This window comes from Macaca mulatta, chromosome 2, assembly GCF_049350105.2.
Source record: "Macaca mulatta isolate MMU2019108-1 chromosome 2, T2T-MMU8v2.0, whole genome shotgun sequence".
NCBI lineage: Eukaryota > Metazoa > Chordata > Mammalia > Primates > Cercopithecidae > Macaca > Macaca mulatta.
In genome coordinates this window covers 155,867,922-155,886,034 of record NC_133407.1, presented here as the reverse complement: position 1 = coordinate 155,886,034, position 18,113 = coordinate 155,867,922, and the positions used below count along the sequence as shown (strand labels likewise).

The 18,113-nt window shown below is 44.1% G+C and overlaps 1 protein-coding gene and 1 long non-coding RNA gene across 6 annotated transcripts in view; one reads left to right on the top strand and one right to left on the bottom strand.

The window, feature by feature from the left end:
- The window catches only part of RUVBL1 (RuvB like AAA ATPase 1), a 97,362-nt gene that overhangs the window by 24,258 nt on the left and 54,991 nt on the right, over window positions 1-18,113 (bottom strand). For all 5 annotated transcript variants that reach the window (XR_013413383.1, XR_013413384.1, XM_077990644.1 and 2 more), the window contains exons 4-8: window positions 15,723-15,874; window positions 12,511-12,600; window positions 11,547-11,696; window positions 9,734-9,797; window positions 8,148-8,346 (exon numbers count right to left, since the gene is read on the bottom strand). Coding sequence is in view for 3 of the 5 variants with exons in the window: in XM_077990644.1 (XP_077846770.1) it covers window positions 8,148-8,346; window positions 9,734-9,797; window positions 11,547-11,696; window positions 12,511-12,600; window positions 15,723-15,874 (655 nt within the window). In the remaining 2 variants the exon portion in view is untranslated. The remainder of the gene's footprint in view (window positions 1-8,147; window positions 8,347-9,733; window positions 9,798-11,546; window positions 11,697-12,510; window positions 12,601-15,722; window positions 15,875-18,113) is intronic.
- Window positions 3,715-18,113, top strand: part of LOC144339346 (uncharacterized) — a 31,561-nt gene continuing 17,162 nt past the window's right edge. Inside the window, exon 1 of the long non-coding RNA XR_013414319.1 lies at window positions 3,715-4,495. This is a non-coding gene — a long non-coding RNA (uncharacterized LOC144339346). The remainder of the gene's footprint in view (window positions 4,496-18,113) is intronic.

Genomic DNA, 18,113 nt, shown 5'->3' with positions numbered 1-18,113 from the left:
CTCAATTGTTGCTATTATTTTTATTGATATTTTGATGCATACAGTCATAAGCATTTCCTTAGCAACTGTTGTAGTGCCTGACAGAACCCTGAATAGCTACTTGAATGAATAACTATCCTAATTTATTCAGCTACATGAGTTATCTAATCTCACAGGATCATAGCCACTACCAAGTATTCTCATTCTGAAACATTTTGCTATTTTGACAGTTTAGAAAAAGAGGGAAAGGTAACACCTTGTTTAAGTTTGCATTTCTTTGATTACTAATGAAGCATTTGAATGTATTCCCATATATATATATTATTTTACTTCTTGTTGAGAAGGATCCAATCCCATCATTTGCCTATTTTTCTCTTGAACCCTTAGCCAAGCCACAGGAATAACAGCCCAGGGGAGGAACCTTGCCAACCCACCAGACCCTGAGGTGCACTGGGCAGTCACTGGTGGCACACGGGGCCAGCCTTCAGCTGGTGTTTGGAAGCCCCATGTGCTGTGGGCTTCTGCCTTGGCCTCTGGGGGTCATAACAACAGAAAGGCTACACTTCTGGCACTCTTAAACTCGTGCAGGATTGTACAGTCTATGGTTATAAGTAATGAATATAACAAAGAATTAGTCATGTCAACTGGATTTGTTAGTATCTGAATATTTGGTTTCAAAAACAAGTAAGGATGCTAAAAATTTAACTTTAGCAAAAATAAAATCTAATTGTTTAAATTCTATCCAGTTAATTGAGGTATAAAAATACGTATTTATGACTGCAAAAATAAAATGCAAACAAAATATATGCTAGCACAGGATGAACCCTGAAGACATGCAAAGTGAAATAAGCCAGAGACAAAAGAACAAATATTTTATGGTTTCTTTATAGGAAATATCTATAGTAGGCAAATTCATAGAGACAGAAATTAGCCAGGCCTGGTGGCATGTGCCTGTAATCCCAGCTACTCCGGAAGGTAAGGCATGAGAATCACTTGAGCCCAGGAGGCAGAGGTTGCAGTGAGCCACTGCACTCCAGCCTGGGTGACAGAGTGAGACCCTGTATTAAAAGAAAAAAAAAAAAAAAAGACAGAAATAAATGAGACGTTACCAGGATCTGAGGGGAGGTAGGATTGGGACTTAGTGCTTAATGGTTACAGAGTTTCTGTTTTTGAGATGATGAAAAAGTTTTGGAAATAGTGGTGATGGTTTTGGAAATAGCGGTGATGGTCATGCCACACTGTGAATGTCATTAATGCCAATGAATTATACACTTAAAAATAGTTAAAATGGCAAATTTTATGTTACACAAATTTTACCACAATAAAAACAATTCAAAAAGAGAATAAAATGCTACATTAATGAATTGTTAAGTCCAATGCAAAAAAATTAAAATCTTCAAACTAAATATGGAAACAAACTAATAGGAAATACAAATATTAGTTAACTTTAGAAAAAACTTATCTTTTTCCAGCAACAAATGTCTTTTTAAAATTAGGAAGAATTATAAAGATGAAATTCTGTCATGATTCAAATCTCAGTATTTGGTGTACCTGTAACCTTCACATTAAGCAAAATAACCTTTTAAAACTACATTTAATTTTTATTTTTTAATTCTATTTAGGCCATAAGTGTTTTTTAAGTCTTATTTGAGAATTCTTTTGGGAATTCTGAGGAAATTGTAAGATCTCAATTTTGCCACATTAAAATATCCCAAGAACAAAAATATCCAACATTCTACACCACCCACGATAAATCACAACAAACATAAAAAGTTTAAAGAAGAAAAGGTTAGAGAAAAATAAAGTAGTCCCAAATCAAACTTCACAAGGACAGAATTTATAGAAATGCATTAATAACATTTCTTATAGTTTTCAAAGTCTATTAAAAGGCTGCCCAGTGGTAAAAAGGAGTTTGATGAGGAGAAAAACAAAAGAAAAGGCTGCTGAGGACTGCTAAGCATTTTTCAGGAATTAAAGACCAAACATTTTTGAGATTTGTCCAAGCTATGAATCTGAAGTAGAAAGTTTCTTCTAGAAACTGTATTAGTGGGAGATGGTTCCAACTGGTGATGCTGCTGAGTGGGCTGGTTGAGTGGAGCCCCCATGTGCCAGCAGCAGTGCTGGGCCGTATGCTGACCTCAGCAGGAGCTAGGGGGCGGGGAGTGGGGAGGATCACAGTTTAACAAGGCAGCCATAATGGTAATGTTATAAAACTGTTAATAAGAAGCTGGATAATAATTACATTATGGTAAATCTGCAGATTTATTCTTGCATCTTAGAAGTTCATTTCTGGCTTTGGCCTCAGTCTACTATTAATTTTAACATTTTACCATTCAGCAATTGTCCAAACTCAGCCATAAGTGAGCTTCCTCCAGATAGACAGTTTGGAGCTATGAAGCCACAGAACTTAATCTCCTTGGAATCCAATACAGCATTATCTATAGGAGCAAGACAAATGTACTTCTAGAAATGTATCCTACAGATACACCACCACATGTGCAACATGGCTGACTCATTTGTGACTACTTTCCTCTTACAATAACTCTTACAATAACTGTGACACTGTGGATGTTTTGGACCAAATTAATTCTTTTTGAAGGGCTGTCCTATGCATTGCAGGATGTTCAGCAGCATCCTTGGCCTCTACCCACTAGATGCCAGGCACTTCTGAGTCGTGTTAAGTAAAAATGTCTCCAGACATTGCTACATGTCCCCAGTGGAACAAATCTGCCCCTGGTTGAGAATCACTACATAAATGCTTCTTTATGTAATCCTATAACTACAGGGACACAGATAACACAAAGCTTTTCTGCTGACAGAAAGCGCAGTAAAAACACCTCTCTGGGTAATGTGATGGGTAACTCACCTAATATCCACCTAACCTTGGGCTCAGTGGGCACACAGTAAGAGTGCTAAAAAGACAGCCATTTGATTTTCTGATGAGGCTGCCAAAACAATTCAATAAAAAAAGAACAGTCTTTTCAACAAATGGTTCTGGGACAACTGGATATTCACATGCAAAATAATGAAGTTGGACCAACCCCTTCCTTATGCCCTACATGAAAATTAACTACAAATGGATCATAAGCCTACACATAAAAGTCGAAACTATAAAACTCTCAGGAGAAAACACAAGCATAAACCTTTGTGATTTTAGATTAGGCAATGGGTTCTTACACATGAAACCAGAAACACAAACAACAAAAGAAAAAACATAAATTGGACTTCATTGAAATTTAAAACTTGTGTGTGTCAAAAGACACTATCAAGAAACGGAAAAGACAACTCAAAGAATAGGATATTTATAAATCATATATAAATGATAAAGATCTAGTATCCAGAATATATAAAGAATTCTTATAATTCGACAACGGAAAGACAAAGAACCTGAATAAAAAATGGGCAAAGAATGTGAATAAACATTTCTCCGAAGACAATATATAAGCAGCCAACAAGCACATGAAAAGACGCTCAACATCCTTAGTCGTTGAGGAAATGCAAATCAAAACCACAATGAGATATTACTTCATTACCCACTAGAATATCTATAATCAAAAAGACAGACAAGTGCTGGCAAGAATGTGGAGAAACTGGGACCTTCATACATTGCTGGTGGGAATGTCAAATGATGCAGATGGCTTTGGAAAACAGCTGGCAGTTCCTTGAAAGGTTAAACAGTTACCACTGGACCCAGCAATTCCACTCCTAGGTACATAACTGAAAGAAATAAAAACCATGTCCACTTAAAAATGTTGTACATAGGCTGGGTGTGGTAGCTCACAGTAATCCTAGCAGTTTGGGAGGCTGAGCCAGGAGGATCCTTGGAGCCCAGGAGTTCAAGACCAGCCTGGTCAACAAAGTGAGACCCCATCATCTCTACTTACAAAAAAAAAAGAAAGAAAGAAAAAAAAAAAAGTTGTACACAAATGTTCAGAGCAGCATTATCATAATAACCCAACAACCCAATGTCCATCAACTAATGAATGGTTAAATAAGATACACTATTAAATATTCCATATAATAGAATACTATTCAGCTGGAAAAAGAAATAAGTACTACGCATACTACAACATGGATGAACCTTGAAAACATCACGCCAAGTGAAAGAAGCCAGTCACAAAAGACCAGATTATATGGTGCTATTTATACAAAATTTCCAGAAAAATCAAATCTATAGAGACAAAATTGATTAACAGCTGCCGGTAGATGGGGGGTAAGGGTGCAGAAGGGACGGTGACTGTTGATGGGTACAGTTTCTTTTTGGGTTGATGAAAATGTTCTAAAATTGATTGTGGTGATGGCTGCACAACTCTGTGAATACACTAGAAACCACACAAAAAATTGTATTTTGTATGAATTATGTCTCCATAAAGTTGTTTTTGTTTTTTGGTTTTTTTGTTTGTTTGTTTGTTTTTGAAACACTATCTGCCACAGGGTTACACTGAACAGAGACCATACTGTTTCTTTTTTCTTTTTTTTTTTTGAGACGGAGTCTCGCTCTGTCACCCGAGCTGGAGTGCAGTGGCCGGATCTCAGCTCACTGCAAGCTCCGCCTCCCGGGTTTACGCCATTCTCCTGCCTCAGCCTCCCGAGTAGCTGGGACTACAGGAGCCCGCCACCTCGCCCAGCTAGTTTTTTGTATTTTTTAGTAGAGACGGGGTTTTACCGTGTTAGCCAGGATGGTCTCGATCTCCTGACCTCGTGATCCAGCCGTCTCAGCCTCCCCATACTGTTTCTTAAGTCTTGATGCTTTGGTGCAACAAAGTGACTTTCAGTGAGAAACTCCTACAAGAACTCCTAATCCCAGGGGCTATACCTCAATATGAAAAGAAAATCTCCCAGTTTGCAAGCTGGGATCAGTGCTGGGCTCTCATCTAACAGTTCAGGATCCTGAGCTTGGAAGGGAAGGCACTTCTTACGGTGTCAAGTTAGGGAAGAGCCAGGCAAGCGGGCAACAGAGCTTTGCCTCCCTGTCATCCATGGATGGACCTTTCCCAGAAGGAGTCTGGAGCGTCAAGAGGCCCAGGGACAGGTGCTTCTTCTAGAACGGCTCCCACATCAGCTGTCCACAGGGAGAGGTGACCTAAAGGATTTGGGGGCTGCTTGTCAAGGTCAGGAGGGGCTATAAAGAGGCTTCATGCCTTTCTGGGTTCTCAGAGATCCCTGAGGCCAAGCCATGTCCACAGGGCAGACCAGGCAGGGGCATGAAATCAGCTTCCAAGAGGGCAATACTCTAGGACTGGCCTGGGTGACAACTTTGCACTCACTTTTTCTACTCTTCACATAATTCTGCAAAACAGGTGCTGATATTCCCATTTCCTGATGAGGATGGTAAGATTCAGAGAGGTCAAGGAACTCGCCTGGGTCATGAGCTTCCACATGACTCCAATGCCTGTAATTTTTCCATGTGGGAACCAGGCTAGTGCTGGAATTCATGCTCCATAAAACACAACAGCCATCAGAGAGTGGGCTCACTTCTGAGGCTCAATCCACAAGGGTCATTTACACAGGGAGGGGTGAGCGGCAAGAAGCTGAGAGGGAGCGTACACCACCTGGAAAAGAACACTCCTAGAGGCTGCATTTTCACAGCAGTCTGTTGTCAGCATTCAACAGTTTCCCACTGCCATCTCCAGGCAGTACCCCATCAAAGCTCCATCCCCGCTCACAGCCCAGGGACCACTGGGAAGCAGTGTGGGAGAGCAGTGAGAGCATGGAGTTTGGATCCAGACGTTCCTCTGGGCTCAGGTTCCAGTGGCAATACTTTCTAGCCTATGGCCTGGGCAGGTAACCTCCCATTTGAGTCTGGAGATAACCTCAGCTGCTCACAGGGTTGTCAGGGTGTCCTGGGAGGACATGAGATGGCCCATGTAGAGCGCTCTGGATAGTTTCTGACACAGAGGAAGCCCTCAGTTAGTCACCTCCCTTCCCCCTTCCTTTCCTTGAGAGCTCTAGAGAGCAGATGTGAGTCTGGCGGGTAAGGAAGCCCTGTAGTTCCCCTCTAGGGGTGGAGTCTGTGGGAAGCACGTCAGATGGCTATTATTGTTGGCTATTACTTTTCTCATCACCATGTTGACATTATTATCACCACTACAACAAATTTCCTATTAGAACACAGTGCCAAAATTCTCTTTCAGAGCAAACAACCGAATCTGGGTTGCTTGAACCGACCTGCCTAAAGATCCATGTTCCGAGCGCCTTTCTTCCACTTGGGTAACTGCAGTCTGGCAAGGAGTCTCCACAACCTCTAGCAGCCCTTGATCAAATCAGCCCAGATGGGGCTGGGGTCAAATCTCCCAGGTTTCAGGCTGACCAGAGCTTTGTCTCCACTGAGCAGGTTCTGAGATCAAGGCCACCTTTGTGTGCACCTTAGTCCTGAGTGGGATGGGACTGAGAGACCTTACTTCTGGGGGTGAGAGATGCCAGGCTCTGTAGGCATCTGCTGGGCTGGGTTCCCTACTGTGGAGGGAGGGAAGCCTATTAGCAGAGCTCCCCAGCAGGGGGCACCATCTGTCCAAGGCTGAGCCCTTTCACCAGCTGCACTGTCAGGCTTCAGCCTGGCCTGGCCAAGGCTAAGAAAGTCCAGCCAGCCACAGGCATGCCAGGCATACCAGGCAGAAGGCCCACATGTATCTGTCTCCAGAAGCTGCCCAGGTAGCCAGCCATGCTGGATCTGGCATACACTTTCTCTCCAAGACTTAGGAAGCACTTATGACAGTGGTCTTGTCCAGAGAGCATCATGGACGGGGATTCAGAGTAGCTGCAAGATGCTGCCACATGGACTTGAATCATGCATTTGATTCCTAATTGCAAGTGAAAGAAACCACATGAGTGGGAAGGCCTGTTGCTATACTGCAGTGCTCACAGCACTACAGAACCCCCTCTGTGGGGCCTACCCAGAGCCAGCAACACCAGAGTTTGCATGTTTTTTTTTTTTTAATTATTTTTAGAGATGGGGTCTCGCTGTTGCCCAGGTGGGAGTGCAACAGCTATTCACAGGTGCAATCATTGCACACTACAGCCTTAAACTTCCAGCCTCAAGCCATCTTCCTGCCTCAGCCTCCCTAAGAGTACACTACAGGAGTGTACCACTGTGCCCAGCTTGGACAGTCTTAATAATAAAGCTTCTCTATTAAGAGCAAACTAAAATCTTAGATAGGGCCCACTATCATTCAGAGCTGAGTTAGGTAAATCAGCAGTTTTGATTTCAAACTCAGTTTGGCTCCAGCTGTGTCCTGAGATACTCATGGGCCACAGGGTGTCTATCCAACTCCCACCGCCTCCACTGCCCTGAGCATGCAGCCTCAGGGACTTTGTCCGCACACTACTCTATTGCAGGCTTGAAAAGAGGCCCCTCATTACCCACCTTTGTGCCCCAAGCACCGCAGGGACCAGGCACTAATGTTTAAACAGGATGACAGAAAACCAAAAGAGTAATAAAACTACCAGGTACTGGGAATACTGACACTGGGCTTGAGAGATGGGAAAATGGGATGTTCTCTAGGACCACGAGCCTGGAGAGTGCTTAGGAGAAAAAGCAACCCCAGGAAGGTCCCTGACCCAGCTTTGGGCCAATCTTGGCAGGATGAGCACCATAGGAACACTTGTCTTCAGGGGTCAACATCTGCCCTGCCCAAAGGCAGCCAAAGGGATGGGAAGGAGTGGAGCGGGGGGATGGAAAGAACCAGTGTGGTTCAGAGGTCTGGGATAGAAAGAAAATGCTGGTTTTGTTATCAGAAGGAGCTGGGTTCTTATCCTGTCTTTTTGATGAGGGACAAGTTATGATTCCAGTTTCCTTATTTGAAAAATGATGTCAATAATGCCTACCTCTCAGAGTGCAGGTGAAGCCTGAAGACGTTCATGTGTATAATGTCACCAAAGGCTAGCCCTGTCTGATCTCACCTTTGTGCACGCCAATTGAATGACCAGATTGTAGTATCACACCCCAGAGATCACATGGGAGACCCTCATCATGAGTGAAAGGGCAGCTGCTGCCTTTGGTGACTAGGGAAATGAGACCAGAGGCAAGCCACTTGGCACGTTTTCCTTCAAAAACAACGTGACCTCCCCTCATCCCCATTCCACCTCGTGGGGTTTAGCGAGATCCTGAGGAACAAACGAGCCCAGCTGGAAGGTAAAAAAGCCTTGTGGCTGGCAGGCAGCCATCCTACCTGATGACACAGTTGCCTCGGTTGGATGCAAAGATGACGATGGGGGCGATAGAAGACTCCAGAGCGCGGTGCAGGTAGGTGAAGCACTCAATGTCCAGCATGTGGACCTCATCAACAAACAGCACACCCGGGACCAGCTCAGCAATGCCCTGGTCGATGTACTTGTTCACCACCTTATTAATCTCCCCTCGAAGTTTGTCTAGGAGATGCAAGGATCGGCAGGCAAGGTCAGCACAGGGCTGGGAGAGACTATCGCCTTTTCTCCTCCACCTGAATTCAATCCAAACCCATGCTGGGAGCCTAGTTTTCCTACTAGCTATGTGATCCCTGACAGGGTGTGTCCCCCCACTCCAGGCTTCAGTGTCATCATCTGAACACAGTGATAATCACACCTAAAGGTCACAAAATTGGTAGCCTCCCCCAAAAGATGTGTTTGGTTAAATGTAAAAAGGTAGCACGGGTGTTCTGCATGGGAATCCCTTCACAGCACATGCTCACTGCTGTCACACTCCCTACCATGCCTTATCACCTCCCACACACCCAGTGTAGCTCTGTCTGATCTGGGAGACACTGGAGTTTAGGAGCCCTGAGTGAAATGAGTTTTCACATGCAAATTTTCCTATTCTATACTCAGTAAATGACCCTTTCTTTTGGTCCCATACAACAATGCTTAGGTTAATTAACTTTCAATCAAGTGCCTGGAATAAGGAAGTGGGTGCTTTTAGAATCCCGAGCAGAAACCTTCGAGGAATGAAAGGCTCTGAAGAAAGGCCCAATCTCAGAGCTCCTAGAGGGATGAGTCTCTCAAAAGTTACATAACCCAGCTAAGGTCTCAGTGCTCATTTTCCAAACCAGCTCCTGTGTTATTGTCAGGAGGGAGCAGCTCACAAACAGAAAACTGGAAGATCTGAGGCAGCGTCTTCCACCAAAGGCACAAGGCCGGGATTGTCCGAAGAGGATGCACACTGAAAATCATGTGAAAAGAAAGAAACTGCTCCTGACAACTCAAACAGAAAGGTCTCAGATTGCTGCCCTGGCTAAAACTTTAAAGATAATATTTGCTTTAATGTTTAACTAACATCTTAAAGTGACGAAATTGTAGGTAGAATTAGAAAAAAACAGCAACAGGAAAGCTGGGAAGAGCCGCAGGGTAAAATAAAGGTTCACAGGAGAGCAGCAGCAGTGTCCCCTGTGGAGCTCTAGGAAGAGCCCACGAACTGGGCAGGGCAGTGCGTGGAGCTGGTCTGTGAAGCTGCCCTGTGCTCTACTAGGGAGGGGCTGACAGCACCAAGGCTCCAGAGTCTGTGCTCGGGCAGAGCTGGGCGAAATAAATCCACATTTCTGGGGCCTCATAGGGACCAGAAACTGTGACTGCAGTGGGGCAGAGACCACACAGTGTGCTTGCTGTATGGCTGCCTAAATAATGCCAGAGACTAAGGCTAGAGTCAAGCTCTGAACTATGAGGAAGAAGGAACTGTTCTGAGGCATTTTCTCAGGGTGGATGTGCTCACAGAGCCGCAAGGGCATCTCAGAATGTAGGGCCCTCCACCCTGCCCCTTGCTCGCAGGCCACGCTGGTTCTCCTACCTGTGATTTCTGTCTTCTTTGGCTTCATTAGCTGGCCCATCATGGACAGGATATCTTGTCCCCCCTGCATAAGAGAAGACTTAGAGTCAGTGCTGCTTTGTAAGGTGACTACAGAAGCCTCATCCCCCTGCATCCCACTCATCAACTCAACATGGGATCCTGAGGTAAGGAGACCCCTCCTCAAAGCCTGAGGAGCTTCTAAACACAGAGGAATTTTTAGAGGTTCCCTTGACCTGTAAGAATCAAACAAAATCCTTTCATGGTAAGTATAAGCTCCGTGGGGCCTGCCCAGCCTCCTTCTCCAGCCCTATCTTTTTCCAATCCCTTGTTCCTTGATTAGCCACATGAGACTACCAGCCCTGCCCTGGACACCCGCAAGCTCTTTTATGACTCGATGCTTTTGAGTCTATTCCATCTGCCAGGAATGCCATTCTCCTTCCTAGGAAGTTCCCAGTCATTAAAGTTCAAGTCAAATGCCCTCTAGGGGGCATTTGACCCTAACCAGACTCATGACTTCCTCCCAATGTTTCTGTGCCTTTGGGGACACACGGACTACAAGAGTAAGTATAAAGAGTAAGTATAAATATACCATGATTATACTGCTGTGCCTCCTCTCACTAGATTTGACCACAGGCTTGCATCAGCCTAGTCCTTACTTAACCTAGAGCTACTCAGTCTATGGGCCCCTCCCTGTGGAATGGCTGACTCCATAACAGGTTCACCACTCACCTGCATCCTCCTATGGGCTCCTAAGAGTGCAGTCAGCAAGAGGAAGAGGCTGGTGTTTGGTCATTTGTTCAGCATTTAGTGATCACCTGTTAGTTACCAGGCCCTGAGACACAGAGGTGCTCACTAAATGCTGAATAGCTAAAGGCAGCAAATGTTTCCTGTCTGGTCCTCAAAACTGCCTTGCCAGGTAGGAGAAAACTCAAAATCAGAACCCTAAACCACAGAAAACCCAGAGACCCAAAGTGACAAATTAACCAAGCTGGTCAGTGATGGAGCAACACAGTTCCTGACTTCTGACTCCCAGCCCAACACTCTTCTCAGGTCAAGGGCTCCCAGGAGTTCAGTTTGCGGATGGCCACTTCACCAACCGAGGGGACCTGTTGCTCCAAAATAAGTCTTCAGTAATCTCTTGACCAAAGCTCCAAGGAACAAAACACCCACGGATCAAATTTCAAGTCAGAAAACAAACTATTCCCTAATAGTGAAGAGGTCTTTTTTAGGATGAAGAGGAAACCAAACTGCAAGACCATCACAAGAAACAGTGGTGTCTTGTTTCTTTTAATCACATATTTCCTACAAATGCTGTAAAGTGATAACATCCTTTCCTACATTTTACTAGTCAAGGCATAAGTATCCATCTGCATGAGAAGCAGACAACAGTACCAGCTCAAAGCTAAAACACTGTGGCTTTTGCTAAGCAGGGGGAAAGAAAGAGCTTTGTCAGGCTTTCTGAAATCCTGTAACGGGCTCACAGAACACTCCTGCCCTCCTGCCATTAACACCCAGAGAATCCCAGGCGTGAGCCCACTGCTGGAGTAAAGCCATGGAGGAAGCTGGCTAGCTCAGGGCCAGAGGCTTGGCTGGGATAAGAAACAATACACATGAAATCATCTGTGACTAGAGCATTTGAATGGGAACAAAGGAGTCCCTCGTAGCTCATGTCGATGTTAATTGCTGAACATTACAGATAGAAAAGGACCGTCTGCCTCAAGAAAGGCAGCAAGACTCTGACAATTCATTCTCAGACCTCCACGCACATACAAAAGGGCTAGTGTGCCAGGTCACCCAGGCATTGAGGCAGTACCTGGGGCCGTGCATTAGCCACATCCAAGTCATGCAAGGTCACATCTTGGATGATTTCTTTCTTTTTGTGCACATCCCCTTTTGGCAAGGGGACATACTCTTCAGCTTCAAGGTCGAATTCTGTGGCATAGGTATCACACCTGCCCTGCCTCTGCAAAAAGAGAGAAAAATGAGTGCCTGGTGAGTTTTCACTGCCAAGTCCCCAAATGGCACAGGGCTAAGTGAGATAAAGGTCTCAGTTCCCACTGCAGGCCTGACAGCCTACTTGACAAACTCCAAATATGCCCCACTCCCTTGCTGCCAAGAGAAGGGAGTTATCTGCTCATCACCTGGGCTCCAAAAACTGGGTTGAAAAACACCTGATACTTTCTCCCAAAATCCTTTTTCCCTTCTTTCTTTTAACTGTATGCAATTCCTGATAAAGGGCAAATCCAGTAGATTAACTGGAGGCGGAGGAGCTGCTCAGACTCTTTTGTAGGTGAGTGATTTATTGTTGATATGAAGTATTATGCCCATCCATTAAACAGTGAGGAACACTGTACAGGACCCTGAAAATCAGATAGAAAAGAATGCCAACGAATGCAGCGTTCCTTCCCACATGCATATATCTTGGGAAGAAAATACCAAAGAGATAAAAGGAAGATTAAATACACTGCACATTTCAATTTGAAAATGACTAAAGTTGTTTTGGTTTCTCACCCTGTCCTCCCCCTCTGAACAGGTTTTAGTATTTTTTCTAACAGACTGCCTGTTTTAATCGTGAGAAGGTTAAAGAATGAAGATAAAAGGAAGGCAAACTTTATTATACATAAAGGGCCACTAGTTGACCTTCCATCAGCCTCTTAACAGACACCAGCCCCTCCCCACACACCCCATACCCTCTGAAGAAAACAACTCCCTTGTCACGTAGGTATTCTCATGGCAAACAAATCAGGGACAATGCTGTGTCCCAAGGAAGGCATTACCTTCACAGCCCCACTGTTGGCTTCTATGTAAATCACATCTCCAGCCTCTACTCGCTCTTTCTGCAAACTTTCAAAAATGCTGGGGTCCAGCTAAAAAAAAAAAAATGTAAATCAGAAGTGTAATACATATTCCATTTCCTTCAGACACCATGTAAGGTACCTTTTCATAAGGGATCTGAGGTAGCTAGCAAGTGCATGGAGAAAGGCTGTTCTGCATGTGCATGTATACTGGGACCTGCAGGAATGTGAATGCATGAGTACCACACAAGAGACTGGCTCAGGGACTAAGCACATCAGGGAGAGAATAGGGGGGCCAGTATACCTGCATCCCTGTGTAACAAGCATGAGAGGGACACATGGGACACCTACTCTTCTCTTTCCCTTGATTCCAAAGGCTGTAAACTGGCAGCAGCGTTTTTATAAGGATGGTCCTGGCTGCCCTGAGATGGGTGGGCCCGGCCCCCACTGTCCACAGGACCACAGGCCCTATCACCCCCTTGAGATCATCATCCCTGCTTCACTCCTTCATTTGCCTCACCTCAGGTGGGGTGGAACTTTCTGCAACTGAAGTACCTGCCAGCACCTGCTTACCAATCTCAAGGCTGGCATCTTGCAGGGCCTATGATTTTGGATAAGGTTCTCAGTTCTAAGTTTCCTCATCTATTGCACCCTGGTGCAATCACAGATGTATATAGTAATTCAAAGAAAAGCATAAATGAGAATCTTTCCCAAGCCTTTTGATTCACATCCCAGTGTTTGTGCCCTTGGGTCTGCCTGCTTGTATCTCCAGGAAAGGAAATAAGCAGATTTGGGGAACTGTTGCTTTTCTCCAGATTCTGGTGACCCTCAGTGATTAACATTCTAGGACAGCTGCCTTTGTAAGGATTCTGTAGTTAAACATAAGTTTCTTGAGGTCTTCATGGAGAGCTATGTGATATAATGTAACTATGGTGGAAAAAAACTTGGGCTTTGCCCCAAACAAAATTAAAAAGTAACAACCCAGGGCTTGGTGAAAGAAGCCAGATACAAAAAAAGACATACACTGTATGTTCCATTCATATGAAATGTCCAAAAGAAGGCAACCAAAAGTAGATTAGTAGTTGCCGAGGTCTATAATTGGAATGGGGAATGACTGTAAATGAGCAGGAGGATTCTTCTTGGGGCGATGAAAATGTTCTGAAATTAAGATTGTGGTGATTGTACAACTGTGAAAATACATTAAAATTCCTGAAATTGTATACTTAAAATGGGTGAGTTTTATTTAAAATGCTATCTCAATAAAGCTTTTAAAAAACTACCACCACAGCAGCAAACCCAGGGCTCTGCCTCTCCTTGGCTGGCTGGGGACAGCAGCCCCTGGCAGAACTGCTGTGAGCCTGTGCGCCTAAGGACAAAAGTGGGTGAGGCCCTCAGATAAGGCCTGGTACGAAGGGGTTAGGAGTACTAACGGCATTCTCATTGCGAGGACTCAGAAGACTCCTTCAGACTTGAATATCCACCAAGTATTTGAGCACCTTCTATCCAAACATCTTGCACATATTCTAAAAGTACCTAAAAGTATTCATTTTGGAAGAAAAATTTCATCTTCTCCTCTACATTATTTTTGTAAAGAAGCTGTACAAAGCAGCGTTACAAATAGCTGAAATTTAAACTGTATGCCTTATTTTATCTGTCCTACATTGGAGAATATACTTCTTTTTTGCCTCAAGCATTTTTATACCGGTTAATTTCCCAAATGAATTGACTGAAGATGTAATTACTGGAAAGGTGGCAGATGCTACTGAGAAATCTAATTAATTCAGAATGGAAGTGACAAGGGGTAGGTATAAAAGAGATATTTGCAGAGGCAAGCTCCTGAGATTGAAACCCTGTTAGGAAAAAGAAAAATGGCCCTTTGAAGAAGTGACATTTTTATGATCTCCATAAAGCAGTGACCAAGAAACAACCTTAGAGAATCAAAGAACCATAAAATCGTAGAACAGAATAAAGATGGAGAAATTATATGGTCAATTTCCTGCAGTTTATAGATGAGAAAACTGAGTCCCAGAGAGCTCAACTGACTTCCAAAGGTCACACAGCAAGCTGGTGGGCAGAAGGCACAACAGTTAGGGCTCAGAGGGTCAGCTCTGCCACCTGACTGGCTGGATGATCCCAGGATAACCATGTAACCTCTTTATGAGCCTTCATCTGTAACATGAGGGAAATTATACACACACACACACACAAATATATATACATATAAAATTATGAATGACAATAAATGAAATGTTTGTTGAAGCACTTAGTCCAAGGCCTGGCACATACAATAAATGAGAGCTACAACGATAATATTTATTAACAATAATAAGGCAAAGCCTAAAATCTGTACTGTTTCATTTCTCCAAGTGAAGGCTCTCACGATAACATTAACAGCTATCATTCATTAGGTAACTCGGTGCCACACCCAAAGCCATAACCCTGAAAGACAGGCAATTATTATTCCCATTCAACAGATAAAGAAAATACTATTCAGAGATTAATGCTACACAGTTGTAAGTTTACAAAGTCAGGGATTCCTTTAGGACTTAGACTCCAAAACTCATGCTCTTCCCCTAGAAACTCTATTGCCTCCATCCTAAAGACTTATAGGACAGGTGGCTGAGGAGTCTTCGAGGGCTATCCAGTGTCGCCATTCTGGCCTCTCCACAAAGCCCTGTACTGAGCAGAACCAGCCACTGAAGCGACCACAGGTTCCTGACACAAGCAACTGCAGTCAGGATTCTGCATGTGGCCCCTGGGAAGTCCATCCACCATCTTTATACAACTCTCATTTGATTACTCAGTGCTGTTTCTTTCTATGAGCATGGGCATTGATAACTGGAAAAATTAAAGCCCAGGTTCAGACCCAGCCCAGCGTATTTGACACATGGTCATAATATGGGACATGGAATGGCAGAGGTAGTTTCTTGACTTAATCACACAGCTCATGTTTTAACATGAAGAGTTTCCTAGGAGATAGTAAGTAAGAAAAGAACTATCTTCCTTGAGTTCTCCCATGTGCAAGCCCTGTGCTAGGTACTGCTTTATACACACAATATCCTCAACCAGTTCTGTGAGAAATCAACACTTGCAGTGCACAGGTCAGGACACCGGATGCAGAGAGGCTACAGCACCTGCCCAAAGCCACAGTGCTGGTAGAGTCAAGAGAAAAGAGGCCACAAACATGTACTCACTTTCAACTGTTTGGTTCCTTTGGCTGTTTTGAGTCCTATGATCACATGGCTAATGGTTTTGCCATATCCTCCCATGGGATTCTCTGTCTCACACGGAGTTAGCTCTGTGACTTCACCTTCATAAACTTCCTTGGTCTCCTTTATTCGCAGCCCTGGAAGAGGTGGCAGAGGGGTCATGGTGAGAAGCAGAATCTTTTCTCTCACACTGAGAGCCCAAAACTTCCATGTCACCAGAACTGACAAATCAACTTCAATAATGTACATACCAGGGTGTCATGATGGGTAAAAAGGCCATATCAATGTAAATCAGAGGTACTATTAGAAATGCAACTTTTTTTTTTGAGACAGAGTCTTGCTCTGTCGCCCAGGCTGGAGTGCAATGGCGCGATCTCAACTCACTGCGACCTCCGCCTCCTGGGTTCACTCCATTCTCCTGCCTCAGCCTCCCAAGTAGCTGGGACTACAGGCGCCCGCCACAATGCCCGGCTAATTTTTTGTATTTTTAGTGGAGACGGGGTTTCCCCATGTTAGCCAGGATGGTCTCGATCTCCTGACCTTGTGATCCACCCGCCTCGGCCTCCCAAAGTGCTGGGATTACAGGCGTGAGCCACTGCGCCCGGCCTAGAAATGCAACTTTTTAAGGGAACTTTCTGGGTTCAAATCCAGAACTAGATAGACAAGTTATAATTCTCAAAATTGTCTGCTCCATTTCCAAGGGGGTGAAATTTACCTCTAGCCTTTAATCCAGTCTCTGAACCCACACCATTCTATTCCACCAGAACAGTGGCTATCAAAACTCCTGTAGCCTTGTTTCCTGAATTTTTGACTCTCAAAGGAAATCTTAAAACCAATGGAATAACTCACTACACACCCTCTGACACTATCAAGCCTGAGCAGGACATAATAAAATAATTAGGTATCTATGTCAACAGTGGGTAACACTCGACCCTGCCAGGTGTTATGGCCTCTGGCTCACTGCGTACTCCAAGAAGAAATACCCAGCTGTCATGCATTATTTGCAATGTGTTGCTCTACAATTTTCTTTTTTTTCCTTTTTCTTTTTTTTTGAAATAGAGTCTCGGTCTGTCACCCAGGCTGGAGTGCAATGGTGTGATCTTGGCTCACTGCAAGCTCCGCCTCCCGGGTTCAAGTGATTCTCCTGCTTCAGCCTCCCAAGTAGCTGGGATTACAGGCGTGCATCACCACATCTGGCTAATTTTTGGGTTTTTTTCTATACTTTTAGTAGAGACAGGGTTTCATCACGTTGGCCAGACTGGTCTTGAATTCCTGACCTCAGGTGATCCACCCATCTCGGCCTCCCAAAGTGCTGAGATTACAGGTGTGAGCTACCAGGCCCAGTTGCTCTACAATTTTCTAAGTCCATAACACATTAGAATATTGCAAATAAAGGTAAATTTCTCTCCAAATTCTAAACATCATCCCCATTAGCTCTTTAATAAACATTTGTTCATTATCCAAGAATCGTTGTTAAATTAATTTTTAGAACATGATCTCTATGTTCATTACATACTTTTGCATATAATGGCTCTGCTTCCTGAACCACTCTTTTAAGCTTAGGCAACTCCTCTTTGCAGACTCAGTTTAAAACTTATCCCCTCCCCCTTCACACATCCTTCTTCCTCATCCTCCAAATTGTCCCCATGGTGACCTGTGTTTCCACTGGCACAGCACCAGCACACGGCAATGCCGTAACTTGCAGACCTTGCCTATCCCTCTGTAGACTGCCCACACCTGAGCTGAGGGCCTAGCACATTGGCAGGTAGAGTGAATGGATGAATGAATGAAGTCACTAAGAGTGAAGAGGTTGTCATTAGGCAGACCACCTATTAGTAATACCCAAGAAACGAACCTGCAGATACATTTACATGTTCTATATCGTAATGGCCTGAGAACTCTAAGGAGTCAGTCATGTAATGTTATAGCCTGTATCACCGTAACACCCTCAACCTCAGCACTAAAAGTCAGGCATAACTGAACTATACTGTTAGAAATCAAGACTACCATTAACTTGGGTAAGGAAGGATGGCAACCGGGAGTGGACATGAAGGGTACTTTGGAGTTCTGGCAACATTCCCTTTTTTTATTGGCTGCTGGTTTCATAGGTTTTTACTTTACAATAATCCACCAAGTTATGCATTTATGTTCTGCACATTTTTCTGTACATATGCACAAAATTACCAAGTCTACTTTAAAAAAAATTTTAAGTAAATAATACCAGTGAGACCCAGTGAAGTAAGACCACTGATGGCCTAAGTTTAGGAAATACTACTCTAAACCTCTGCTGGAGCCTATGGTCATGGTTGTCAACCTTTAGGTCCACCTGAGGGGTCCCTATAATGAATCATGCCCTGGCTGTACCCAGACCACTTG